The sequence below is a fragment of the Ammospiza nelsoni genome, chromosome 27 (genome assembly GCF_027579445.1).
Source record: "Ammospiza nelsoni isolate bAmmNel1 chromosome 27, bAmmNel1.pri, whole genome shotgun sequence".
In the NCBI taxonomy this organism is placed as follows: domain Eukaryota; kingdom Metazoa; phylum Chordata; class Aves; order Passeriformes; family Passerellidae; genus Ammospiza; species Ammospiza nelsoni.
In genome coordinates this window covers 6,138,708-6,164,447 of record NC_080659.1, presented here as the reverse complement: position 1 = coordinate 6,164,447, position 25,740 = coordinate 6,138,708, and the positions used below count along the sequence as shown (strand labels likewise).

At 65.3% G+C, this 25,740-nt stretch overlaps 2 protein-coding genes across 10 annotated transcripts; one reads left to right on the top strand and one right to left on the bottom strand.

Moving 5' to 3' along the window:
* Nucleotides 1-3,846: 3,846 nt before the first annotated feature.
* Nucleotides 3,847-11,304, bottom strand: TMEM59L (transmembrane protein 59 like). 7 transcript variants are annotated; one of them, XM_059489543.1, is made up of 10 exons: nt 11,170-11,304; nt 10,595-10,678; nt 9,601-9,663; nt 8,603-8,708; nt 8,301-8,398; nt 6,589-6,735; nt 6,392-6,497; nt 5,993-6,104; nt 5,748-5,896; nt 3,847-5,510 (listed from the first exon to the last, which is right to left on the bottom strand). In XM_059489543.1, the coding sequence occupies exons 1-10, from the start codon at nt 11,269-11,271 to the stop codon at nt 4,708-4,710; spliced, it is 1,770 nt and encodes a 589-aa protein (XP_059345526.1). In that variant the 5' UTR covers nt 11,272-11,304; the 3' UTR covers nt 3,847-4,707. The 7 variants fall into 7 exon arrangements, with proteins under 7 accessions (XP_059345526.1, XP_059345527.1, XP_059345528.1 ...); XM_059489544.1 differs by having other exon boundaries at nt 5,748-5,872; XM_059489546.1 differs by having other exon boundaries at nt 5,137-5,510; nt 5,755-5,896.
* Nucleotides 11,305-13,904: 2,600 nt separating this feature from the next.
* Nucleotides 13,905-22,920, top strand: CRLF1 (cytokine receptor like factor 1). Of its 3 annotated transcripts, none has more exons than XM_059489558.1 (8): nt 13,905-14,046; nt 18,501-18,779; nt 20,602-20,731; nt 21,022-21,191; nt 21,401-21,558; nt 21,630-21,798; nt 22,044-22,222; nt 22,350-22,920. In XM_059489558.1, the coding sequence occupies exons 1-8, from the start codon at nt 13,965-13,967 to the stop codon at nt 22,371-22,373; spliced, it is 1,191 nt and encodes a 396-aa protein (XP_059345541.1). In that variant the 5' UTR covers nt 13,905-13,964; the 3' UTR covers nt 22,374-22,920. The 3 variants fall into 3 exon arrangements, with proteins under 3 accessions (XP_059345541.1, XP_059345542.1, XP_059345543.1); XM_059489559.1 differs by having other exon boundaries at nt 22,044-22,226; XM_059489560.1 differs by having other exon boundaries at nt 22,044-22,233.
* Nucleotides 22,921-25,740: the final 2,820 nt, after the last annotated feature.

Below are 25,740 nucleotides of genomic sequence, written 5' to 3'. Positions count from 1 at the left end.
CCTTGTCCAGCTCCCCATCTCACCTCCTCATCCTCTCTCCATCCCTGGGTGGGGATTTATCTCCATTGGGGTTAATAGTGAGTTTACAGCTCCGAGTGTTGGTCAGGAATTCGGGATTGCAGCTCTGTGCTGGCAATCCATCAAAGTTTGGTCCCAAACCATCAAAAGGGGGATTGGCACATGGACTTGTCCTCCCTGCTGACCCAGTCCTGGGGTTTCTGCCCTCTGAGGCTTCCCAAGGACCCCAGTGCTGTCCCCAAGCAGGGACATCCTGGAGGAGCAGGCCCAGGGCTCCAGGAGAAGGAGCTGGATGCTCCTGAGGGGAACGGGGTGAGGAACGGGGACAAAGGCACGTTGGGAGCAGATGGCAGGAGGGGAGGGAAATCCCTGCCTGGCCCCGCTCCTCGGGCATTGTGTGAGCTGGTGGAGCCAGGCCAGCTCCCGGCAGCTGAGATCTTCTGGAGGGGACAGCAGCAGCCCAGTGCAGCCACCAAGAGCAGCCAGGGGGGTGCTGACCCTGATTACAGCTGGTGGGACCCCCACAAACCTTCTGCACCCACTGCTGGCACAGAGACCAAGCCACAGCCAAGGGGGAGAGGCCACAGGGCTCTGGGTGGAAGTGTAGGGGAAACTTGCTGGGTTTTCCCCACTTTTTGGGGGTACTTGCCACAGACACATCTGGGGTTAGTTGTGGAGCTGTGCTTGGACATGTGGACACACAGAGGTGAGCATGAACATGAGGGTGTGAGCGTGGACACGTGGACATAAAGGTGAGTGTGGACACGAGGACATCAGGATGAGCATGAGGGTGGGAGGGTGGACATGAGGACATGAGGATGGACACGACATGAGGATGGACATGAGGACATGAGGATGGACACAAGGACACCGTGATGGACACAGGGACATGGTGATGGACACAAGGACACGGTGATGGACACAGGGACATGGTGATGGACACAAGGACACAGTGATGAACATGAGGATGTGAGGATGGACACAAGGATACGGTGATGGACACAAGGACATGGTGATGGACACGAGGATGTGAGGATGGACATAAGGACACAGTGATGGACACGAGGACATGAGGATTGACACAAGGACACTGTGAGGGACACAAGGACACCGTGATGGACATGAGGACATGAGGATGGACACAAGGACACAGGGATGGACATAAGGACACGGCTATGGATACAAGGACACCGTGATGGACACAAGGACACAGTGATGGACACTTGGATGTGAACGTGGGCACGCACACACTCACCCCAAGGACGTGACCCACCCCATGCCCTCAGCACCACCACGGGCTGGAGGGTGACTCCTCACAGCCTGGCCTGCCCACGGCCACACACCAGGAATTTCCCTTCCCCTGTGAACAAATGAAAGAGGGAGCGAGAAGGAAAAGGGTGGAAAAGCCCCGGGCTGCCTGCTGGGGGGAGTGGAACCAGCGGATTTCATGCGTCTCCTTCTCGTTAGAGTGGGGTCCCTCCTCACCTGCTCCTGGGCACGGTTTCCTGCACCCCGAGCCAGCAGGGAGGAATCTGACTCCAGTTTAAAGACGAGGAGCTTGTCCACGGTCTGCAGCCCAGCTCCCATCCCAGGAGGGGACACACTCAGAGCTGCTGCCCGCCCTGGGCTGGGTTTGCCAGCTGTCTGCCCTGATCTGGGGCCTTCCTGCAAATTTTCCTGTGAAAATTCAGCGCAAAGACACTCCCTGAGGGCTGTCCCTGCCCTCTGAGGGGCACTCAATGGCCTGGCCCTGGCCAGGGGGTTATTGCCCCCAAATCATCAGATTGTGCCCACCTCAAAAGCTGCTCCATGCTGGGCTCCATCTCCCAGCCCTTCCCTCTTTTCCTGCCCTCCCACCCCTCTGCCCACCCCCAGGCACTGCTGAGGACACCGTGCAAATCCCATTGTGGGCTGGGGAATGTGGCCATGGTACCCCCTGTGCCTCCCATGCCAGGCTGGGGAACGTGGCCATGGCACCCCCTGTGCCTCCCATGCCAGGCTGGGGAACGTGGCCATGGCACCCCCTGTGCCTGCCATGCCAGGCTGGGGAACACAACCATGGCAGCCAATGTGCCTCCCATGCCAGGCTGGGGAACGTGGCCATGGCACCCCCTGTGCCTCCATGCCAGCCCCACAGGGCCCAGGCTGCCCGGGGCATCCTCCCACCCAGCTGGAACGCCATCCCCGTGCACTCCATGTAGGGCAAACCCCTCCCGTCCCCATGGTGCGAGCGCAGCCCCGCTCCCCTCCTCCCCAGCCCGGGCAGGGGGTGACACGGCAGGGACGTGCTCCGGCAGCACGGGCTGCTGGCAGGGAGCAGAGCAGGCTTTTGGAGAGCCTTCTTTGGCCGTGACATCCATCCCCGGCACCTCCGCATCCCTGGCTCCGCACCCCGCGGCAAACGGGGGCTCCTCGGGGGAGCGGCTGGCTCCGAGCTCGGGACCCTGCTGGGCTACTGAAGCGCTGCAGGCGAGGCTGCAGAGGCTCCAGCGCCTCGCGTGAGCTGCCCCGCCGTGCCTGGCACGGGAGAGCCCGGCTGGGCCGTGGGCACGGCGCCAGGACAAACACACGGCAGGGAAAGGGAAGGTGGGACGTGCCAGCCCCCCGGTGCTGCACGTGTGCTGGGGTGTGACACTGGTGTGTGACACCGGCATGTCCCCATTATTTCCCTGCTCCAAATGGTGTCCACGGGTGGTTTTCAGTGGGAAAAGCCCTCGTTTCCCAGCCCTTCCACATGCACGGAGCCCTCCCTGGTGCTGCATCCCCGCCTTCCCCTCCTTGCAGCTCGCAGGGGATGGTTTGGGGGCCTTGCCTCTCCTCCCACTCCTGATGCTGAACGTCTCAACCCAGCAGCAGAGAGGATCTTTGTTCCGTGCCCATGCCAAGCTGCCCAGCAGGGATTTCTCTCTGGTTTGCCAGAGCTTTCATCCCGGCTCAGTTTCCAGAACGGGAACAGCCCCGTGCCCTCCTGCCGGCCCCATGTGGGGAATCAAACCCGCTCCCACCCTGGGACCAGCACCCCACCAAGCCACAGACTCACCCAGCTCTGGTACAAACCTTTATTCTATTCCCCCTCCCAGCTCGGGGCTGGGTTTGCCCTTCGAGGCGAGGCCAGGAGGGTTCCAGGCCGGGAGGGCCCCAGGCCAGGAGGGCTCCAGGACCAGGAGAGCTCCAGGACCAGGAGGGCTCCAGGATCAGGAGAGCTCCAGGATCAGGAGAGCTCCAGGACCAGGAGGGCTCCAGGACCAGGAGGGCTCCAGGACCAGGAGGGCTCCAGGATCAGGAGAGCTCCAGGACCAGGAGGGCTCCAGGACCAGGAGGGCTCCAGGACCAGGAGAGCTCCAGGACCAGGAGGGCTCCAGGATCAGGAGAGCTCCAGGACCAGGAGGGCTCCAGGATCAGGAGAGCTCCAGGATCAGGAGAGCTCCAGGATCAGGAGGGCTCCAGGATCAGGAGGGCTCCAGGACCAGGAGGGCTCCAGGATCAGGAGAGCTCCAGGACCAGGAGGGCTCCAGGATCAGGAGAGCTCCAGGACCAGGAGGGCTCCAGGACCAGGAGAGCTCCAGGACCAGGAGGGCTCCAGGACCAGGAGAGCTCCAGGACCAGGAGGGCTCCAGGCCGGGAGGGCTCCAGGCCGGGAGGGCTCCAGGACCAGGAGGGCTCCAGGCCCCGCTGTCCCCGCAGCTCCTGCCCGGGGATCGGGGGCGCTGCCGCGGCCGGAACATCACAGACTGACTGCACCGAGCTTCACACGCGGCCGGAAAGCAACAACGAAAAGTGGACCCCAAAACTGATACGAGACCCCCCCACGCCTCCCCCCAACCCGGTTCCCCAAACCCAGATATGTCGGATGGGTGGAAGTGACACGGAGCAGCACAAAACCGGTGGGGACGGGGATGAGAGGCCCCGGTCCCAGCACAGCACGGCCCCATGAGCCGCCGGCACACGAGAGAGCCCAAAAACCCAAGGAGGGGTCGGGATAATAAGTTAATCTGTACAGACGTGTTAGGTGACAGAGGGGCGGCTGGACTGACACCCTCCGGCACTGGGGTGTCCCCCGGGGCCGAGGAGCGGCACGCCGGTGCAAATCAAACCACGGAACGATGCATGGAATCGAGTGGTGGAGAATGAGGGGAGGTGGGGAGCAGGGAGACACCTCCATGCCCGGGGGCTGTGCAGGCTGAGCCGAGGGGAGCCATGCTTGGTCCCACTGCCCGCTTTGCTGGCAGCGCTGTGAGCCCAGGGACACAGAGACCGGGTCCTGCCGTCAGCTACAGCCCCGCAGGCTGCTCCCAGCGTGGGGCAGGGATGCTGAGCCCAGGATGGAGCCGTCCCTGCAGGATGCCGAGCCCAGGATGGAGCCGTCCCAGCAGCTCCCACCTCCTGTCCACGCTTGAAGTCAGGGAAACGCCGCCTCATCCCCGGCTTGGTCCCACCAGCAGCTTGTTGGCACCAGGGCCAGCTGCCCAAGGGCATCACGGAGCCGGGAGGGGAAGGAGCCATCCCAGGGCCCCTCCGCAGCTCCGGGAAGGGGCCGGCCGGGCGCTGGCGTGGGCACGGAGGCGGCGGGATCCGCTCCCGTCTCCGGCTGCCAAGGCCAAATCCATTCGCCACGTTTCGGCTCCCCGAGGCAATCGGCTCCGGCCGGCGGAAGGGAGTTCCCAGGGCCGGGGCCGGCGCCTCGGAGGCTCAGCCCAAGGTGGGAGGCCGGGGATATGCCGAGCCAAAGCTCCGAAGGCTGCAGACGCTCTCCATCCCCCACCGCAGCCGGCTCCCTCCTGCCCAGCGCTGGAGCCGTGCCCGGAGGGCTGCGGGGCCCCGGCGGCTCCGGGCGGGGCAGACTGAGAGTCCCGCTCGGGGACCCGCCGGGCTCCCTGCGGCCTGCCCGCCCTGGCAGCTCCCTCTCGGCTCCGCAGGCCCGGATCCCAGCCCGCAGCGCATCCCTGGGGGAGGCAGAGCCGCTCCCGGCTCCCGGAGCCCCCGGAGCCCCCGGAGCGGGCGTGCCCGTGAGGGGAGCGGGGCCCGGGACCCGGCCGTGCCCGTGAGGGGAGCGGGACCCGGGACCCGGCCGTGCCCGGGGATCAGAGCGGGACCCGGCCGTGCCCGTGAGGGGAGCGGGACCCGGGACCCGGCCGTGCCCGTGAGGGGAGCGGGACCCGGGACCCGGCCGTGCCCGGGGATCAGAGCGGGACCCGGCCGTGCCCGTGAGGGGAGCGGGGCCCGGCCGGAGGCGGAGATGCCCCTGCGGGACCGGGGGACGCGGGGAGCCGTGGGGCGATGCCGTGGGGTCGGTGAGAGGGAGGCGGAGGCGGTGGGCAGGGACGGGAGCCCTACAGGATGGTCTTGTCCAGGTCGACCTTGAGGGGCAGCGGCCCCGCGTCCTCCCCGCCGGGCGCGGGGCACAGGGTGACGGTGATGACGGGAGGCAGCGGGAAAGGGCCGGGGCCGTCCAGGTCCTCCAGGTACTCCTTGTCCCCGTTGATGCTCAGGGGCTGCAGGAGAGGCAGAGACAACAGTGCAGCCCCAGAGCGGGGTGCAGATCACCCCCGGCTTGGGGGCACCGCGGGGCTGGATGTGGATGAGCCTCACACCCCACACAGAGACTGGGCAGCACAAAGAGGGCACAGCAATGCCCACCCAGCCATGCCAGGAGTGGGGAGCACAAAGAGGGCACAACAATGCCCACCCCACCGTGCCAGGCGTCCCTGGCACCCTGGGGCTGTGCTCACCCCGTACCTGAGTCTTGACGTGCTGCTCGGGGGCGGTGACCAGGCTGGCACAGCTGAGCCACAGCATCACCATGATGGAGAGGAAGAGGCAGGCGGCCAGGATCCAGCGAGGAAGGCCCGAGCGCCTGTAGCACCCCACCACCCCCCGCCAAAGAGGAGGCACGGGTTTATGGCAGGGCACGGGCTGGGGATTGGGGCTGGGGGGGATCTGCTGTGCCACGTCCAGCGGGTCCCAGAGCACCTACTTGGACATGCAGCCCAGGAAGTCATGCTCCTGCTGCGGGGGCTCCGGGGGATGCGCCTTGGCCTTGTCCCGCGGCTCCTTCACGGGGGGCTTGTCCCCCTTTGCCCGGGGGCCTGGCAGGGGAGAGGCGATGCTGAACATTGGGCACACCCATGTGGGCACACCCATGGGCACACCCTCCCCTCTCCCCCTGGGACCCCCCTGCCCGCTAAGGGGGCACTGAGGATCCCACCAGGGCCCCATCCAGATCCCCCCAGCGTGGGTGGGAGTGTGAGAAGATGATCAGACCCAAGAAATGGGAAATTTCTTCAGCTCTGGAGATCTCGGAAGGGAGCCAGGAGGGCTCGGAGGCTCCCAGCCCCCTCCCAGCCCCCTCCCAGCAGCCCAGAGCCCCCCAAACCTGTGTGGGGCTGGGGGACACCAGGGCTGGACCCCGACCCCGATCCCGGCTGTGCTGGCTGGATCTCCAGGGCCTCGGCTGCTGGGAACTCCATCTCAGGCTGGGACTGGGTCAGCAGGGAGAGAGGGAGAAGGCAGTCAGGAAAGGGGTCCCCACTCCTGTGGGCACCCACAGAAGGGTCCTGGGGACAACCCCACCTGGAACACCACGACTTTGCCATCATCCGCCTGCAGGTAGAAGGTCCAGGTGGAGGAGATGAAGCTCTGGGCAGAGCTGACGATGTCGTTGCAGAAGGTGGAGACCAAATCCAGCATGGAGAACGCCGGCAATTTCAGCTCCAGGCTCTGCGAAGGAGAAGGGACATCACCTCACAGCTGTCCCCTCGTCACCCACCCCAACAGGGGACATCCCACCCCAGGTCATGGCTGGGGTGAGCTGAGCTCAGCTCTGGGCTCTGCTTCTCCCAGCACAGAGAGGGATGTTCCAGGCTGTGCTCCAGCCCCAGGAGGGTCACCAAGGGTCCCTGGAGTGACCACCCGGCTTTGGGGCCGTCCCCCAGCCCCAGGCCCGTCCCTCTGGGGTGGGATCTCCCTCCTGTGCCGGGGACAATGGGAGCGGAGCGGCCGCGGTGCCGAGGGCGTTGCTCTCCTGGCAGCCTCTCGGTGCCCTGGATTCTTGGCCGTCGCGGCAGTTTGTTATTTTTAAAGCATCCCTGCTGGAATCCGCTTGGCTGCTCCCTGCCACTGGCTCCGAACATTTTCCGACAGCCCCTTGCACGGTCAAACCAGCAAACAGGAAATAAATAGGTCAGATTCTGTATCTAATTATTATGCTAAATCTGCTTTGCCTGCTCGTCTGGGAACCTGAGGGAGAGTGCTTTGGGTGGGTGGAGGGGGTGAGGGCCCTGCCTGTCACCCCCAGATGCTCATCCCTGGCCTTGGAGAGGGGCTGGGAAATGGGATCAGGCACTGGGAAGGTCTTAAAACGGGGCTGCAAAAGGAGGGGAGTTCAAAGGAGCTTTTCACCCTTTTTACGGCGCTGATTCATCTTTGCCTGCACGTGCACGGAGCCAAAAGCCTCCTCCTTGGGCCAAAGTCTAATTTAATTAATTGGGCAATAGCTGAATTAATTAAATGTAGGAGGGGAAAGCGTTGCTGATTACTGGGAAGGATAACAAATCAAAACTGGGGGAATCTGCCACGATGCCCAGTCAGATCCTCTCACCCTGGGGATTCCCTGTGGTCGCCCTGCCTGGCCCAAGCCCAGCCCAGCCCAGTTAATTTGCTTTTTAGATTTGTGACAAAGCAACCAGTGGTGGCTTGGATCAGCCTGGCACAGCTGGAGCTCCCACCTGGATAGAGGGATGGATGGACGGATGGATGGATGGATGGATGGATGGATGGATGGATGGATGGATGGATGATGGATGGATGGATGGATGGATGGATGGATGGATGGATGGATGGATGGATGATGGATGGATGGATGGATGGATGGATGGATGGATGGATGATGGATGGATGGATGGATGGATGGATGGATGGATGGATGGATGGATGGATTCATGGATTCATGGATGGATGGAGAGATGGATGGATGGATTCATGGATGGATGGATGGATGGATGGATGGATGGATGGATGGATGGAGAGATGGATGGATTCATGGATTCATGGATGGATGGATGGATGGATGGATGGATGGAGAGATGGATGGATTCATGGATTCATGGATGGATGATGGATGGATGGATGGATCCATTGATGGGTTCATGGATGGATCCATGAAGGGATGGATCCATGGATCCATGGATGGATGGGCTGCACATGTGGGGTGTCCCCCATCCCGAGGAAGAGGAGGGGCTGTGCTGAGCTCCTGTTCAAGGAATGATTTCCCCATCTCCCTTCACCTTCTCCTTCCTGCTCTCCTCCACCTCGGGCAGCTGCTTGCGGCACCCGGTCACGCACCCGAACTGCTCCTCTGCGTTGCCGTAGGCTTCAGCACAGGCTGGGGAGAGGAGGGGTCGGGGTTGGGGGTGCCCAATCCCGGGGACCCCCGTGCCCGTCCCCAGAGCCAGCCAGGGCCCCTCAGGCCTCCCCGCTGGCTGTGGGGCTGCGCAGGGATTGGCTGCTCCTGTGGGATGTGGGGATGGGGATGGGGATCCCCCGGGGGTTTGGGGCGCGGGGGCCGCTCGGCCGCAGCTCCTCTCACCTGCTTCGCACTCGGCTCTGGTCGTGTTGAGCTCGGCGCTCGCATCCACGAAGTGACAGATGGAGAACAGCCGGCAGCCCCGGTAACAGGCGTTGAGAACAGCATCCTGCGGCGAGGAGGAGGAGAGCGCGGAGCTGGCACCGGGCGCAGGCACCGGGCTCAGCCGGACGCCCCCCCGGGCCCCCGCGGCCAGCTGGGGGGCACCGGGCAGCGCCGCCCCCGCCCGGGGCCGTGCTGAGGGCTGGCACCCCAAAGCTGGGGGTCCCAGAGCAGGGAGAGCTCCCCAAAGCCCCCCTGGTGCCCCCATTGTGGGTCCGCACGGGGCCAGGGGTGGAGGGCTTGGAGGGTCCCCCCGTCTGTGGTGGCACCAGCCAGGCCTTGGCATGGGCTGGCAGAGGTGTGGGTGCACTGCTCTGGAGGAGGGGTAACGATTTGGGGTGCCGGGCACACGCTGAGGGGGTGTGGGGGGCACACAGAGCCTACACGGATGTCACCAGGATGGGGCAGGCTCAGGGTAAAGGGGTGACACTGCGGGCACCCCAAACCCGTGGGGATGCCCTCACTGGGGGCACCCCAAAGCTGCTGGAGGAGACACTGGGGGTGCCTCGGTGCCCCCCATGTTTCTCCCACGGGGGAGTGGCAGAGATGCCTGTCAGGGGTGTCCCCACTGCTCCTGGTGGTCCTGCTGCCCCCAGTCCCTTCCAGTGCCCCCATTGCCCCCAGTGCCCCGATGCCCTGGTACCCCATTCCAATGTGAGATTATTAGAATTATTGCCCCTGAGAATTGCCCCCTACTGATGGTCCCCAAATATCCCCAGTACTCCCAGCGCCCACGATGATGCCCCTGGTACCCCCAGCGCCATTGATGCTCCCCATGCCCCTGGTGCCCCCCAGTGCCCCCAGTGCCCCCAGTGCCCCGATGCTCCCGGTACCCCCAGTTCCATTGATGCTCCTCACGCCCCCGTTGCCCCCCCGGTGTCCCGGTGCCCCGGACTCACGGCGGCGGCCCGGCGCTGCAGGCTGCGGCCGCACTGCCCGCGGCACCCGCCGGTGTCTCCCAGCTGCGGCGAGAAGGGGTCGGTGGCGGCGGCGGCGGCGGCGAGAAGGGCCAGGCCGAGGGCGAGCAGGGCCCGGGGCCGGCGGGCCGGGGCCGCCATGGCGGGCGCGGAGCGGAGCGGAACGGAGCGGAGCGGAGCCGAGCGCACCCGCCGCCGCCGCCGCCGGCCCCGCCGTGACGCGCCGTGCGCCGGGCGGGGGGAGCCGGGGGCGGGGGGAGCCGCCGCAGCCTGCCGCAGATGCACCGGCACCGGCACCGGCACCGGGCGGGGATAGCGAGCCCAGGTGCGGGAGGGAGGATGGGGATGCCCGGGCAGCGGGGGGTGAGGGGACCCCGGGATGCAGCAGAACGGGGGGGGTCCAAGGACCGGGGATGCTCGGGATGGGGGGATGGATGGACACCAGGGGGTGCAGGGGGACAAAGGGGACGTGGGGACCGGGAGATTTATGGGGAGCAGGGGCGTGGGGGGGCCGTGGGCTAAGGGGGATGCAGCAGGGATCAGGGCGCAGGGACACAACAGGGCTCGGGACTGAAGGGACCAGGGGGGCTGAGGCCATGACCGGGAACTGTCACACCCCACTGGTGTCGCACAGAGGGACAGGGCTGCCCCACTGCCCCCCACATGGACCAACCCCTCACGAGGGTCCCCAGCCAGTGTCACACCCCACCGTGCCACCCTCTGTGTCCCTCCAGGACTCCCCAAGCCACCTTCATGCCTCCCATCCTCATCCTCACTCCTCAGGGCCCCCCGGCTCTCCCTGACACCCCGGATTTACAGCTGTGATTTTCCAGGCTTTACAGGACATCAAAGGCACCCCCGCTCACCCCTGCCCTGCCCACTCCCCTAATTTATGGCAGCACCCCAAAGTGGGCCCGGGGGGAGGAGGAGGAGGAGGAGGAGGAGGGGGAGGGGGAGGGCTGGGGGCCGCGCTCACCTCCGGCCCTAATGGGGAACACATGGCAGGACCCCGGCGGGGGAAGGGGGGGTCTCGCTGTCCCAGCTCAGCCCTGGGGGTGCCCTGGGGCGGACAGAAGGGCTGGGGGTGCTGGGGGGCGCAGCCCGTGCCCCCCCCCCCCCCCCCCCCAGGGCAGAGAGCGGGGCCTCTCCTCGCCCCGCCACTTTATTCATCTTATTAATCAAAGCGGGGCCGGCAGGAACGGAGCAGGGCCGGGCCGGCGGGGCCGCGCTCCCCTTCCCCCTCCTGGAGCCCCGCCAGCCCCGGGTCCGGCACCGCTGACGAGCGGCCGGTAAATGGGGCAGGTTGGGGCTGTCACCGTAAATCACGGCCCGGCAGGAGGGGCAGAGCCGCAGCCCGAGCCCCGGGGCACCGGGAGCCTCCCTCCGGTGGGCACCGCTCCCCTGCACCTGCCCGCGCTCCGCCCGCTCACCTTTCCATGGAAAAAAGCCTTTCCCAGGCTAAACCATCCGAGCTGGCAAAGCCTTGCTGCCCTCCCTCCTCCCCTCTCCAGAAACACTCGATGCCTCTCGCATTTATCACTGCGGACCTACATTTCTCTGCCGGAGCCTTTCGGGGAGCCTCGGGCTCTCCCCACATTGTCTGGGGTGTCCCCGCGGTCCCTTCACTCCACGTCCCAGCCCTGCACAGCCCATCCCTCGTGCTCAAGCACCCTCTCGACATTTTTCCCCTCCTCTGGAGCTGCTCAGACTCCGCCACGGGACTGTTTGTGCCTCCCAAAGCAAACAGAGGCGGGAAGGTGCGGCCGCCCCGAGGATGCTCTGCAGGGAAAGGGTGCGGGGGGGCGGCAGGGAAGGGGTTAAGCGGGTTATAAATTACCCATGGATGTGGAAATGTGACTGAGAGGAATAGAAAGCAAACTCTGCCTGCTGGATTCTTTGCATTTCTTGCCTCTTTATTTTTCCCCCAGGTCACTTTAAAAGGATGCAAGCAGTGGAGGCAGCTCCGCTGCGCCTCTCCTCCCGCTTTTCCCGGGGTTTGGGGTTTTTTTCTTGTTTGTTTTTTACACCCTGGCCCTTGAGCCAGATGCTGTCTGCGTCCAAGGATTTTATGGAGTGAGCTCTGGCTGGGAAATCAAGTAATTAGATTAATTCGGGGCCCTGGTGACACACGATGGAGGGAGGCGGGAAGGTGGCGGCTGGCGGGAAGCTGGACCGAGGATGCTCAGGCGGCTTTGGGGATGTCCCCAGGGCCACCCGGGCAGAGCAGAGCGTTCGTGGCAGGGCCTGGGCCCCACGGGCAGATCCCGCACGGAGCGGGGCACAGAGGCCCTGGGAACGGAGCCGCGCCGGGGGCGCAGCGGGACCGCCCGGCCTCGGGGGACGCCGTGCTGACGCCGAGAGCCCGGCCGGGGTCAGAGGGGGTGCGGGCTGGATCCTGGGGGTCAGAGGGGGCTCCGGGCTGGATCCCGCCCCGGCGGTGCCTGTGAGCGCGGCCCGTGGGCCGCAGGGAGCGGCTTTAAAGGTCACTGGCAAAGGGCAGCGCTGAGCGGCCGCCGCTGACTCAGAGCGGCTCGGCCACCTCCGGCTGCTCCCGGGCGGGTCCCGGCACTGCCCGCGCTTGGGGACCGCTGTGCCCTCACCCTGGCCCCGTGCCACAGGTGCTGTGAGAGCTGCGAGGTCCCTGTGCCACCTGGGGTGACACCAGTGGGGACCGACACTGCCCTCCCACTGCCGCCGTCCCTCCGCCTTCCCCCTGCACTGCAAGCCACCTTCCAATGATGCCTGTGCCACCCAGAGCCACCCATGTCCCCAGGGCGGAGTCACCCCCTCCCCGGGACCCCACCCGCGCCCTGGCTCCCCAAAACCCCCCAAAATCGGGGTGCTCGCTGGGCAGCCCGGCCAGGGGGGCAGCAAACAGGGGGGAAGGCTCCGGCCAGTGCCGGTGGGCAGCCGGGGTGGCCGCAGCCCCCAGCCCGCTCCAGAGGGGGAATTTCTCCCTTTCCGCAGCCCCCATCCCGCTCCAGAGGGGGAATTTCTCCTTTCCGCAGCCCCCAGCCCGCTCCAGAGGGGGAATTTCTCCTTTCCGCAGCCCCCAGCCCGCTCCAGAGGGGGAATTTCTCCTTTCCGCAGCCCCCATCCCGCTCCAGAGGGGGAATTTCTCCTTTCCGCAGCCCCCAGCGCTGCCCCGGTCCCTGCGCGGTTTCCCGGGGCGCGGGCCGTGGGTCGGGACCGCGGGCGGCCGCCGGCCCCGGGGCAGCCGTGATTCACTCGGCCAGACCGCGGCCGCTGGGGCTGAAGTTTCTCAGGCTGGGTGGCTCCCGGAGCCTGACATTTTTGGGAAATTTCAACAAAAACAGTTCAGAAGCTTCCAAAAAACAGGACGATGGGAAAAGGCATTGTTCGGGCTCCCTCCCCCTCTCGGTTTTTATTGTGTTTTTTAATCTCTGCAATCCCTGGTGCTGCCCAACACCTCGGAGCCCCACGCGGTGTCACCCCCCGCCCCGAGCCCGCGGGGCACCCCGGGCCACCCGCGTGTCCCCTGCCACCCTCCGTGCTCGTCGCTGGCAGGGAGCGGTGTCCCCTCTCCGCACAGCCGGGGACACGCAGTGGCCTCGCCGTGGCCAGGACCCGCTGTCCCGGGGGTCTCTGACCTGCCCGGGGTCTGCAAAGCTCCCGGTGCCGCCGAGACCCCGGGCGGGGGCACGGGGGGGGGCACGGGGGGATGCCCGAGTGGGCGGCTTTGTCCCGGTGCTGGCGGCACTACCGGACACGCCGCCACCCCTGGGGACAAACGCAGCCCCAGCCTGGGGGAACTTGGGGTGTTTTTTCCACTTCCTTGGGGTTTGGAGGAGGAAAGCCCCGAGATGATGGATTCGATAGAAAACATGGGGATTTATGGGATGATATTCCTCTTTTCAGCCCAGAAATAAGCAACAACCGGGGTTTGGATCCCAGCGGGGCCCGGAGCGTGGGGAAGCCGCGGGGGGGGGGGGGCCCGATCGGCGGCGAGCGCGGCCCCGGGGGCGCGGGAGGGTCCCGTGAGTCACCCGTGGGCCGGCGGCCCCGGAGCGGCTCTTACTCACCTACCGGGGGGGTCGGGGGGAGCGGGACGCGGCCCCGGGAGGGCGGGGGGGGCCCAGCATCCCCCGGCGGCGGCGGGCACCGGGCGGGGGCCGCTCCCGGGGCCGGTACCGGAGCGGGACGATGGCGGGGGGGGGGGGTGGCGGGGCCGGTGGCTTTCTGCCCCCCCGGGGGCGGTCCCGGGGCGGGGCCAGGGCGGCAGTTGGGGCTTTGGTAACCGGGGGTTGCTCAGACTTGCTCGGGACTTCCCCGGACGTGCCGGTGCGCTCCGCCGCCCCGGGCACCGACGGGCACCGGAGCAGGCCATGCCGCCGCCGCCGCCGCTCGCGATGCTGCCGCTGCTGCTGCTGCTCCTGCCGCGCCTGCCCCGCGCCGAGCCGCTCTCCTGTGAGTACCGGCGGCCCCGGCGGCTCCCGCAAGGTGGGCGCGGGCGGGGGTCCCGTCGGGGCCCCCCGGGGCTCTCCCGTCCGGCCCCGGCCCCGGCGTGCGGAGCCCCCCGAGGTTCCGCCGCTGCTTCCCGCGTGTCCCGTTCCCCCCAGCGGTGCCGGGATGCGGAGCCCCCCGGGGCTGTCCGCTCCTCTCCGTGCGCCGCGTTCCCCCCGGCCCCGGGATGCGGAGCGGTCCCGGGCGCACCTCGGGGCTGCGCTTCGCCGGAGGAGGAGGACGACGAGGAGGAGGAGGAGGAGGAGGACGGGGACCCCCCCGCGGAGGGCAGCCGGGACCCCCCCCTCCCCTCCCGACAGGCAGCCGGGATCCCCCATCCCCGACCCCCCCGCCCCTTCCCCGCAGAGAACAATGGAGGAACCTTTTAGTGCTGCCCCCCATCCCCGAGAGCCGCGAGGAGAGCCCCCCTGCCCCGGAGCAGCGAGTGCTCCCTCTCCCCACGGAGAGCGGGGACCCCGAGGGGGGCCGGTCCCCCCCGTCCCCCTCCCCGCCGTGCAGCCCCCCCTCCCGCAGAACAATGCGGCTCCATTCCCCACCCAGGACAATGGAAACCCCCGGCCTCGGCCCGGAGAACAATAGCGAACCCCTTCCCCAAGCGACCCCCTGGCAGCCCCGGGAGCCACCGACCCCCTGTGCCCCCCCCAAAGCCTCTGAGAGCCCCCCTCCCCCTGCCGAGAACAACGGGGTCCCCCCTTCCCCCGGAGAGCCGCCCCCCATCCCAGAGAACAATGAATCCCCTTTTCCCACCCAGAACAACGAGGATCTCCCTCCCCGCCCCACGGAAAACAACGACCCCCCCCCCAAAAAAAATAAAATCCCCCTGGGGGCCCCTCGGTGATGCCCAGTTTGGGGGCCCCACCCGGCGGTGGCAGGTCCGGGCGGTGCCACCTGTGGGCTGGGCTGCGGAGCGGCCTCGGCCCCGCGGGGATCGGGGCTCCCCTGGCCGTGGGGGGACACGCGGGGATCGGGGTCCCGACCCTTCCCCACAGAGCCCCAAACCCGACCGAGCCTCGGTCCCCGTCCCGGCCGCCGCCCCGCTGCCCCCGCTGCAGCCCGGAGAGGGCGAGGTCCCGCTGCCCGCTCCCCGCTCCTCTCCCCGCTCCCCGCTCCTCTCCTCGCTCCCCGCTCCCGGCTCCCCGCTCCTCTCCCCTCTCCCCTCTCCCCGTTCCCCGCTGCCCGCTCCCCGCTCCCCGCCGCAGGAAAGGAAGTTCGGCTTCCTCCCTATGATGGGAATTTCTCAGGGCCATGGATGTTCTCCGCTCCGACGGGCCAACGGGACCCGCCGCAAACGGCGCCGCTCGCCCGCCGGGCCGCTCCCGCGTCCCCTCCCCGGCCACCGGCGCGGAGCCCCGGCCCAGCCCCGTCCTTAGCGGGGAGCCTGAGGGCGCTCGCTGGGGCAGGGGCTGCTGGAGCGATGGGGTGGGCGGGAGGAACGCTCCAAAACCCCTCCGTTAGCGAGAGCGGCCAGTCCCGGTGCCCACCCGGTGCCCACCCGGTGCCCACCCGGTGCCCGGAGGGGCTGATCCCGCCGGGAGCCGCCCGAGGCCACGGCCGGACCCTCGGTGGGGCCGAGCCCGCACCTTTCCCCCCCGACCCCCATTTCCCCCTCCCCACGGGGGTCCGGGGCAGCGCTGCCCCCTCGACGGGCGGCGCTGGCGAAGGCGAAGTCAAATCTCCTTTTAGAGAGCGAAAGTTTCCCCTCGGTGCAGCTCGGCCGCGCTGGAATGCCTGGGCTTTTTATAAATCCCTCCTCGAGCCCAGGGATGGGCACGAGAAATGCCAGGCGGGGATGAGAAAGGGGGAAAAACTACTGGAGAGCAGGGTAGAAAAGAGGGATAAAGCATTTCTGGGTACCGTGTCTGCCCGCAAACCTCGCTGCTCGAGTGTTAGAAGAGCTCAAACTACACATATATATTTAATTTTATTTTTCCTGTGGAATTCAGAGCTTCCCAAATTCCCTTTTGTTCTTCAGGGCAATTATTTCTATTTTCCTTTAACCCCCTGCACAGCTCAATAAATCTTTTTTTAACTGCGTGGTCTCTGACACTTATCGGAGCTTTTTTTTTTTTTTCCTCCCCCCTTTTCTTTGCCAACCCCTTAAAACTCCGATATAAAACCAAAATGAAATCCGGCCCTTCGGAAGAAAAGCATAAACGTTCCCGACACCTTGGAAATGTGGTTTTACTTTATAGCATTACTTAGCACCTGATCAGCATTTTTTTTTTGCAATAGAGAAGCCATAAAACCCCCGAGCAGGTATTTTCGTTGCAACTTGCACATTCCACAGCCTGCCTGCGTCTCTCCGGCCCTTTCCTCTCCGATCGGAAAACTTCACACTTTTCCCTTTTAAAACACATGTTCGGCGCTGCGGCCGTGCAGAGGGGGGAAAACAATTCCAGGGGGAAAAAAATATAATATATATATGTATATAATTGGCCCCTCCAGAGGCTCCTGCTTGGAGAAAGGAAAAAAAACACCAAAATCCAGGGGTAAAAAAAATACAGAGAGAGAGAGAATATTGGCCCCTCCAGAGGGTCCTGCTCGGAGGATGGGAAACGTGTCTGTTTTACGGTGCTCGCGCGAGTTTCTGGGGCTGTTTAGATTAAGATTGAGCAGAATCAGGGCTCGGAGCGCCGGGTCTGTTATCGGCAGAGCCGGGCTCGGCTCGCGGCGGGGTCGGAGCGGGGCGGGCACAGAGGGGGATGAGATTTCCAGAGGCCCGGCTGCCCTTGGGAAGGGTTTGTTCGGGGGGTGGGACGGATCCACCACCATCGGGGCACCCCGGAGTCCCCAGCACCATCCCGCGGGTGTTTGGGGTACCGGGTACCGATCCGGGGGCGCCGCGGGTGCCTGGCACCAATCCCTGCATATTTGGGGCGCTTTTCCCCGCTGGATTTTCTTCCTCCCCCTCACCAGCACCCCCAAGCTCGGCGGCAGTTCCTAATTAAGCCTCCCCGGAGCGAGGAGGATTTGGGAGCGCTAATTGCGGGGCTGGGGGGCGGACCCGCGTTGGGATCGTGCGGGGATCCGGGAGCGCCCGGAGGGACCGGGGCGGGCGGCGGGCGCTGAAAGCCGATCGGGGCCCGGGGCTCGCCGGGGCCGGGAGGTCGCGGCACTTTCCGGGAGGTAATTTGGGAATATTAGCCCGGCGCGTGCGGATGGAGCCGATAAGGGCTGGCGGACACGGAGCGGCGGGGCCGGGGCAGCCGAGGGGGCCGGGGTCAACCGGGACGGGAATTTCCACCCATGGAGGGGCTCCCCCAGCCTGGGCACACCCGGGGTGTCGAGGGGATTGGGGAGGGGTCCTTGGATGGAATTTCCACCCATGGAGGGGCTCCCCCAGCCTGGGCACACCCGGGGTGTCGAGGGGATTTGGGGAGGGGTCCCAGGATGGAATTTCCACCCATGGAGGGGCTCCCCCAGCCCGGGCACACCCGGGGTGTAGAGGGGATTTGGGGAGGGGTCCCAGGATGGAATTTCCACCCATGGAGGGGCTCCCCCAGCCCGGGCACACCCGGGCTGTTGAGGGGAGATCGGTGGGATTTGGGAGCACATGGTGAGGATGAGGAAGGAGCTCTTGGGAAGCGCTTCTCACCCCTGGGCGAGGTGATCCAGGGGGAAATGCCGGAGCTTGGCAGTGTTGGAAAATCCCCTCGAATTTTCTTTTTTTTTGAAATCCTTTTGTCGCGGAAAAACTTCCGAAGCTGCAAGCCAGCCCCGCCCCAGCCCTGGGGAGAATAAAGATAAAAAGTGGATAGGAAAAGTATTTTTAAAGTTCTGAAATAGATGCAGATATAAAAATAGATATTAAATGTGTTTAGATATAAAATGTATGTAGATATAAAAGTAGGTGTAAAGAGTATTTAAATAGATAAAAAATAGGTGTGTATTGAGATACAGAATAGATATAAAGCGTATTTAAAGAGATATAAAAGATATAAAATGTCTTTAGGTATAAATGTGCAGAAGAATAGATATGAAACACATTTAAACCAATGTAAAATAGAAACCAGTGTCTTTAAATAGATGTAAAATGGAAACCAGTGTGTTAAATTGATATAAAATAGATATGGGATGATTTAAATCTATATAAAATAGATGTGTGATTTCAATCAGTATAGGCTCGCGATGATTTACATCGATTAAAACAGCTAAACAACGTATTTAAATTAACACAAAACACATACCGTGATTTCAATTGATATAGACGCGCTGATTTAAATTGATGCAAAATAGCAAAACAATGCACTTAAACAGATATGAATGAACACAGAGGAGACATCAAGGCCTTTAAATCAATGGAAAGCAGATAAGCAGACGCACTTGCACAGCTCTAACCTGTTCAGCTCGGCACCAAGCCCCCATAACCGATTTCCCCGCTCTGTCTCCGGCTGCAGACCCCGCCGTGATCTCCCCGCAGGACCCCACGCTGCTCATCGGCTCCTCGCTGGTGGCCACGTGCACGGTGAGCCCGGACTCGCGGCTGCGGGCCGAGGATCTGTACTGGACCCTGAACGGGCGGCGCCTCCCGGCCGCCTCCTACGCCGCGCTGGGCCCCTCCACGCTCAGCGTGGCCCTGGCGCGCCTCAACGGCTCCAGGCAGCAGTCGGGGGACAACCTGGTGTGCCACAGCAGAGACGGCGGCATCCTGGCCGGCTCCTGCCTCTATGTTGGATGTACGTGGGTGCTGCCGCGCCACGTGGGGTCTGGTCAATGTGTACTGGGGTCTGGTCACTCTGAATTGGGGTCTGGTCACTCCATACTGGGGTCTGGTCACTCTGAATTGGGGTCTGGTCAATGTGTACTGGGGTCTGGTCACTCTGAATTGGGGTCTGGTCACTCCATACTGGGGTCTGGTCACTCTGAATTGGGGTCTGGTCAATGTGTACTGGGGTCTGGTCACTCTGAATTGGGGTCTGGTCACTCCATACTGGGGTCTGGTCACTCTGAATTGGAGTCTGGTCACTCTGTGCTGGGGTCTGATCACTGTACTGGGGTCTGGTCACTCTGAATTGGGGTCTGGTCACTCCATACTGGGGTCTGGTCACTCTGAATTGGGGTCTGGTCACTCTAAATTGGGGTCTGGTCACTCTGAATTGGAGTCTGGTCACTCTGTACTGGGGTCTGGTCACTCTGAATTGGGGTGTGGTCACTCCATACTGGGGTCTGGTCACTCCATACTGGGGTCTGGTCACTCTAAATTGGGGTCTGGTCACTCTGAATTGGAGTCTGGTCACTCTGTACTGGGGTCTGGTCACTCTGAATTGGGGTGTGGTCACTCCATACTGGGGTCTGGTCACTCTGAATTGGGGTCTGGTCAATGTGTACTGGGGTCTGGTCACTCTGAATTGGGGTCTGGTCACTCCATACTGGGGTCTGGTCACTCCGTGCTGAGGTCTGGTCACTCCTACTGGGGTCTGGTCACTCTGAATTGGGGTCTGGTCACTCCATACTGGGGTCTGGTCACTCTGAATTGGGGTCTGGTCACTCTAAATTGGGGTCTGGTCACTCTGAATTGGAGTCTGGTCACTCTGTACTGGGGTCTGGTCACTCTGAATTGGGGTGTGGTCACTCCATACTGGGGTCTGGTCACTCTGTGCTGGGGTCTGGTTACTTTGCTGGAGTGTGGTCACTCTGTGCTGGGGTGTGGTCACTGTGCTGGGGTCTGGCTGCTCTGTGTTGGGGTCCGGTCACTCGGTACTGCAGTGTTGTCACTGTGCCAGGGTCTGGTCACTGTACTGGGGTCTGGTCACTCTGTGTCAGGGTCTGGTCACTCTGTGCCGGGGTCTGGTCACTCTGTGTCGGGGTCTGGTCACTCTGTGTCAGGGTTTGGTCACTCTGTGATGGGGTCTGGCTGCTCTGTGCCAAGGTCTGGTCACTGTGCTGGGGTTTGGTCACTCTGTGTCAGGGTCTGGTCACTCTGTGTCAGGATTTGGTCACTGTGTGCCAGGATTCGGTCACTGTGTGCCAGGATTCAGTCATTCTGTGCTGGGCTCTAGCCTCTCTGTACCAGAGTCTGGTCACTGTCCTGGGATCCCGCCACCCTGTGCCAGGGTCCATCTCCGTGCCAGGGTCCAGCTGCTCTGTACGGGGGTCTGGCCAGCACTGGGATGCGCCTCCCCCATGGGAGAGAATCCGGGGATCCCCAGGGAGGAATCAGCGTGCTGGTTCTCACCAAAGTGTGCCAGGAGCTGCCCTGGTGGAGCCCTGACCCGCGTGCAGCTCCGAGGCTGTTTCGGCAAAGCCTCGGTTAAAACGCGCTTGTCCGAACCAATAATCGTAAGATTTTATCTCGGGCTATTTTAAGGCCGATGCTCTGTCCCAGGAATACGGAATCGGAACGGGGAATGCAGCTCGGGTTTGTTTTTTGGGTCGCTACGCATTCCCGGGAATACAGAGGCTCAGCTGGGAACGCAGCTTGGACTTGGGGCTTGTGTCTCCGTGGCTGGAAAAAAACAGCTCTGGGACCTCTTGTTCTTTGGGTTTTGTCTCTGCCAGTACCCCCAGAGAAACCAGTCAACATCACTTGCTGGTCCAAAAACATGAAGGACCTGACCTGCAAGTGGGCGCCAGGGACAGAAGGGGAGACCTTCCTGCACACCAACTACACCCTCAAGTACAAGCGCAGGTGGGTGCTCACCTTCATCCCTGTTGTTGTTAAAAACTTTGGGGTGGGATTTAATGGGAAACAGGGAAGGGCAGCTCGATGCCTCCTGGCTGGCCCCTGCTTTGTTGGGATCAGTTTCCTCATGGAGCTGGGGAGGGTGAGGAGAAGCTGCTGTGGGCCTGGGTGAGTTGGGAATCCCTGAGTGAACCACGGGGTCAGTCCCCCGATTCTGGCAGCGTGGAAAAACCAAAAAGTGACCCACGGGAGCATGGGGGAGCGGTGCCAGCGCCTCACCCATCACCTGCCCGCAGGTGGTACGGCCAGGACAACACCTGCCAGGAGTACCACACGGCCGGCACCTACTCCTGCCACATCCCCAAGGACCTGGCCCTCTTCACGCCCTACGAGATCTGGGTGGAGGCCTCCAACCGCCTGGGGGTGGCCGTGTCTGACGTGGTCATGCTGGACATCCTGGACGTGGGTGAGCCGCGGGTGTCCCCGCCGTGCCGGTGCCGGTGACCCTGTGGGCTGGGCGAGGGCAGCAGGAAATGGGCGATATGTGAGCAGAATTGCTCCTAATCGAATTAGGCTGTTTGCTCCGAGTCGCTCCCACATCCGCGGCTCCTTAACCCTCGCGGCCCCGCGGCGCTGCCCGCTGTGCCCCGGGCCAGCCCTGCCGTGTCCCCGCAGTCACCACGGACCCTCCGTCCGACGTGCACGTCAGCCGGGTGGGCGACCTGGAGGACCAGCTGAGCGTGCGCTGGAGCTCCCCGCCGGCGCTCAAGGATTTCCTCTTCCAAGCCAAGTACCAGATCCAATACCGGGTGGAGGACAGCTCCGAGTGGAAGGTGCGCGGGCACGGTCTGGGCACAGCGCGGGTGGGCGAGGGTGCGGGCGCTGCCATCTCGTCCCTCTGCAGGTGGTGGATGATGTGGGCAACCAGACCTCGTGCCGCCTGGCCGGCCTGCGCCCCGGCACCGTCTACTTCGTCCAGGTGCGCTGCAACCCCTTCAGCATCTACGGCTCCAAGAAAGCCGGCATCTGGAGCGACTGGAGCAACCCCACGGCCGCCTCCACGCCTCGCAGCGGTGAGTGCGGCCGGCAGCGCTCCCCGGTGCCGCCGGTGCCTCCCCGAGCCCCGGGGGATGTGCGGGGGCCCTGCCCCGCTCCGTGCCCCGCACCCGGATCTCCTGCAAAGGAGCCAAATTGGAGCTCGGCTTTCCCAGCCGGGAGCCCGAACCTGCTCGGGTTCCTCTCCCCATTCACGGCACGGTGGCCATGGGGGGGTCGAGGCGCGTCCCCCCGTGTGCCACCGCCCCCCTTGTCCCCACAGAGCGAGTGGCGGGGGGCTGCGACCCCAAAGGCGGGGAGCAGAACACGACGCTGCGGCGGGAGCTGAAGCAGTTCTTCGGCTGGGTGAAGAAACACGCCTACGGCTGCTCCAACCTCGGCATCAAGCTCTACGACCAGTGGCGCGTGTGGCTGCAGAAATCGCACAAAACACGCAACCAGGTAGGTAAGGAGCCTTTCGCACTTCTTCTCCCCGGCCGGGTGGGGACGCGGGGTGACCCCCCACGCCAGGGATGCTGGGGGGTGACGCCGACCCCGGGGCGACGCGGGGCTCCGCTCCTCTCCGCAGGTCCTTCCCGGCGATAAGCTGTAGCCCGCGGGGGACCGAGCGCCGGCAGGATGGCACGGGGCGCCCGGCGCCCACCCGGGACCGCCCGCGCCCGCCCCGGCCCCGCCGCGGGGGCGCCGGGAGGCGGCCGGGGCGCAGCGCGGCCCCGCAGCCCTGGGGAGCGGGGTGGGGAGAGCTCGGGGGGCCGGGCTGGCCCAGCCCCGGGGGCTCGGCGGCACCGCGGCCCTGCGGCGGCGAGGGGAGCCCGCAGCCCTGCCCGGCCGGGGGAGGCACCGCGGGGCCTTGGCTCCGCCAGCCCGAGCAGCCCCTGGCATGAACGGGGCGCCGGGCGCTTCCCGGGGCACCCCACCCTCGCCGCAGCTCCCCCCGGGAAGCGATTTTGGCCTTTTTCTCGCCCGGGTCCCACGTGCGAGCGCGCGGAGGGGTCCGTCCCCAGGGAGCCGCGCGGGCTGATTGGAGGCTGCTGGGGTTTGCCCAGTGCCTGCTCCGGTTTTGATTCAAACCAGCCTTATTTTGGTTCCATTTCAGTCAATTAGGAACAGATTTGAGCTTAATGCCAATAAACCTCTGAAACCCCAGCGGGGTCTGCGTCAGCGGAGCGGCAGCGCTGCGCGGGGACGGGGATGCAGCGGGCAGCCAAGTGGGGCCCGTGGCCTTTGTCACCCCATGCCGGGGCTCCCAGGGGACCGGGACAAGGTGGAGGGGGTGGCTCTGGGGCAGAGGGGGCTACAGGAACCCTAGGGATCACACCACTCAGGCCAGCTCTGTGGGGACAGGTTTATTTGGGGTGACCATAGAAAAAGCCCGTGTGGAGCACCAGAGCTGCAGTGGGGCTGGGGGCACAGCCGGCCTCCGAGGTGTGGTTTGGGGGGGCTGCTGCCCGTGGGACTCCAGCTGGCAGCAGGGACAGTGCCCAGCTCGATGGAGGCCTGGCACAGCAGCCCTTGGCACTGCGGGCTGTGCTTTGCCTTTGGCACAGCCGGGGAGGGGAACCAGCCCCACGCCGGACCCCTCTGCTGAGGGGCACTCGGGATTTGGGGGGACCCCTCTCGTCCCAGAGGGAGCTCCTCCACCCCTCCAGCCTGTGCTGCAGAGAAGGGGCCCAGAGGACAATGCCCACCTTGCCAAGGTGCGCCGGGGGCGGGTGGGGGACGAGCGGGGCCCCCGTTCCAGCAGGCCGGCCCCTCCAGCCGTTCCCACGGGGACACCCATCACTCAACTTCTTCCGAATCGTACTTAAGGTCCTGGAGAATTTCGCTGATTGCCTCAATGGTTTTAATTAGCCTACGAGAGCGGATGGAAACTATAAATAAAGCCCATATGGAGCGTATTATGTGGGCCGCCTCGCCTTCCCCGCGCTGTTTATGAAACACTCAGCCTGGGGAGGCCGAGGGGACGCGGCCACGCAGCGCCGCCAGACCCCGACGGCACCATCTGGGCCCCCCTGGGCCGCAGGGAGAGGCAGGGAGAGGCAGGCAAGGGGCGCCTGGCCTGGGCTCCATGGCCCGCGTGTGTCCCTTCCAGCTCGGCACAGCCCAGGACCCCGCGGGCTGGGGAGGGGGTGCCATCCCCAAACAGGGCCAGGAGGGGATGGAATTGGGGTTCTGGGCTCCAAAATGAGGGGCCACAGCAGCGGGGCCACCACCTACTTGTGCTTGAGCTCCTGCACCTCCTGCTGATGGGCGTCCACCTCGGGCTGGTCCTGTGCCTGCTGCCGGGCCAGCTGCAGCTGCGCCGTCTGTGGGGGACACCATGGGAGCTGAGACCCCCCAGAGCAGCCCCAGGGACCCCCCCCCAGCCCAGCCCAGCACCCACCAGCTGCAGCTTCTCCTGCTCCCGGTCCTGGAGCCGGGCCAGGTGCTGGGCCAGCTCGGGGCGGCCCAGCTGGTCCCGCAGCCGGCCGGCGATGGCCAGCACCTCCCGGGAGATGCCGCTGAACGCCACCGTGACCTCGTGCACCAGCTGCCGGTACCGCGGGAAGTCATAGTGCGGGGCGCTGCTCAGGTACGCCCGGTGGCCCCTGCGGACAGTGAGGGGGGGAAGCCGCTGTCACCGATCCTGGAGCTGAGCCCCCTCTGCCGCCCACCACCCGCGGGGTTTTCCTGCCTGTTCCTGCTGGATTCGGCAGCATGAGCAGGCAGCCTCACCCCTCACACGGGACAGGGCTGGAAACTGCTTTTTTTGGGAGGGAAAGTCGGGGGTTTGGGTTTTTCCATCCTGTACGCTCTCAGCCCTGCATCCCAGGAAGTCCATCCTGCGCTGGATGCTGAAATAGGATTCAGGTGTCCAGCGCAGAGCCCCGCTGCCAGCTGGAGCTCATCAGCCATCCCCATGGCCCCGTCCCAACAGGATGCAAAATAATCGGGACGGGGATCCGGTTCCCTGCTGGGGGCGCCCCGCCCGCCCCGGTGGGTGCCGCCCCCGGTGCCGGTACTCACTCCTCGAAGAGCCGGTACGTCTCGACCCGCTCGCCCTGCAGCTCCCGCAGCCGCTGCAGCAGCTCCCGCACGGCCTCGCCCGTCTGCGGGACACAGGGGACGCGGTGGCCCCGGTGAGCCGGTAACGGCACCGGGCAGAGGCGGCGTCACCCAGCGGCGTCACCCCAGCGCCGGGGCAACGCGTCCTGGCCCAGCACCGGCTCTGGGGGTCCCCGGTGGGTTCCGGCCGCGGGGCTGGAGCTGAGCCCGGCACCGGCAGCGGGAGCCCCCGGCCCTGTGCACACAACACAGACGGCACCGGGACCCCTCACACCCCCCTGCCCACCCATCGGGCCCCCAGGCCACCCGGGCACGAACCGGACTGACACCGGGACCCCCGGGCAGTGCCCGCGATACCGAAGGGCGCCGGGACCCCTCTCTGTGCACGCCCGGAGCGGCACCGGGAGCCCCGGCCGTGCTCACACAGCCCAGACGGGCACCGAGAGCCCCCCGGCCACGTGTCCGCGGACCGGCACCGGGATCGCCCCGGTTCGCAGCACACACGGGCACCGGGACCCCGCATCCACCACCCCGCCGTGACCCCGCCCGGGCCCGGGCCGCCCCCGCCGCCCCCCGGGGCCGCTCCCGCTCCCGTCCCGCTCCCGGGGCCGCTCACCATGGCCTGGCCCGGCCGCACGGCGCAGGCCCGGGGCCCGCGGGGCGGAGCGCGGTTCCGCCGCCACCTGCAGGCCCCGAGCGGCAGCGCCGCCAGCCCCGGTCCCCGGTACGGTCCGCGCAGCGTCTGTGCTGTGAATACACGGCCGGGGGTCCCGGTGGGTGGGCAGGGAGATGCGGTGGGGGCTCCGTGAACAGAGGGTCCCGGTGCCTGTCCCTGGACACGCGGCCGGGGCTCCCGGTGTGTCTGCCACCGAACAGGGAGATGCCAGGACAGAGGCGGTCCCATCCACACCTGG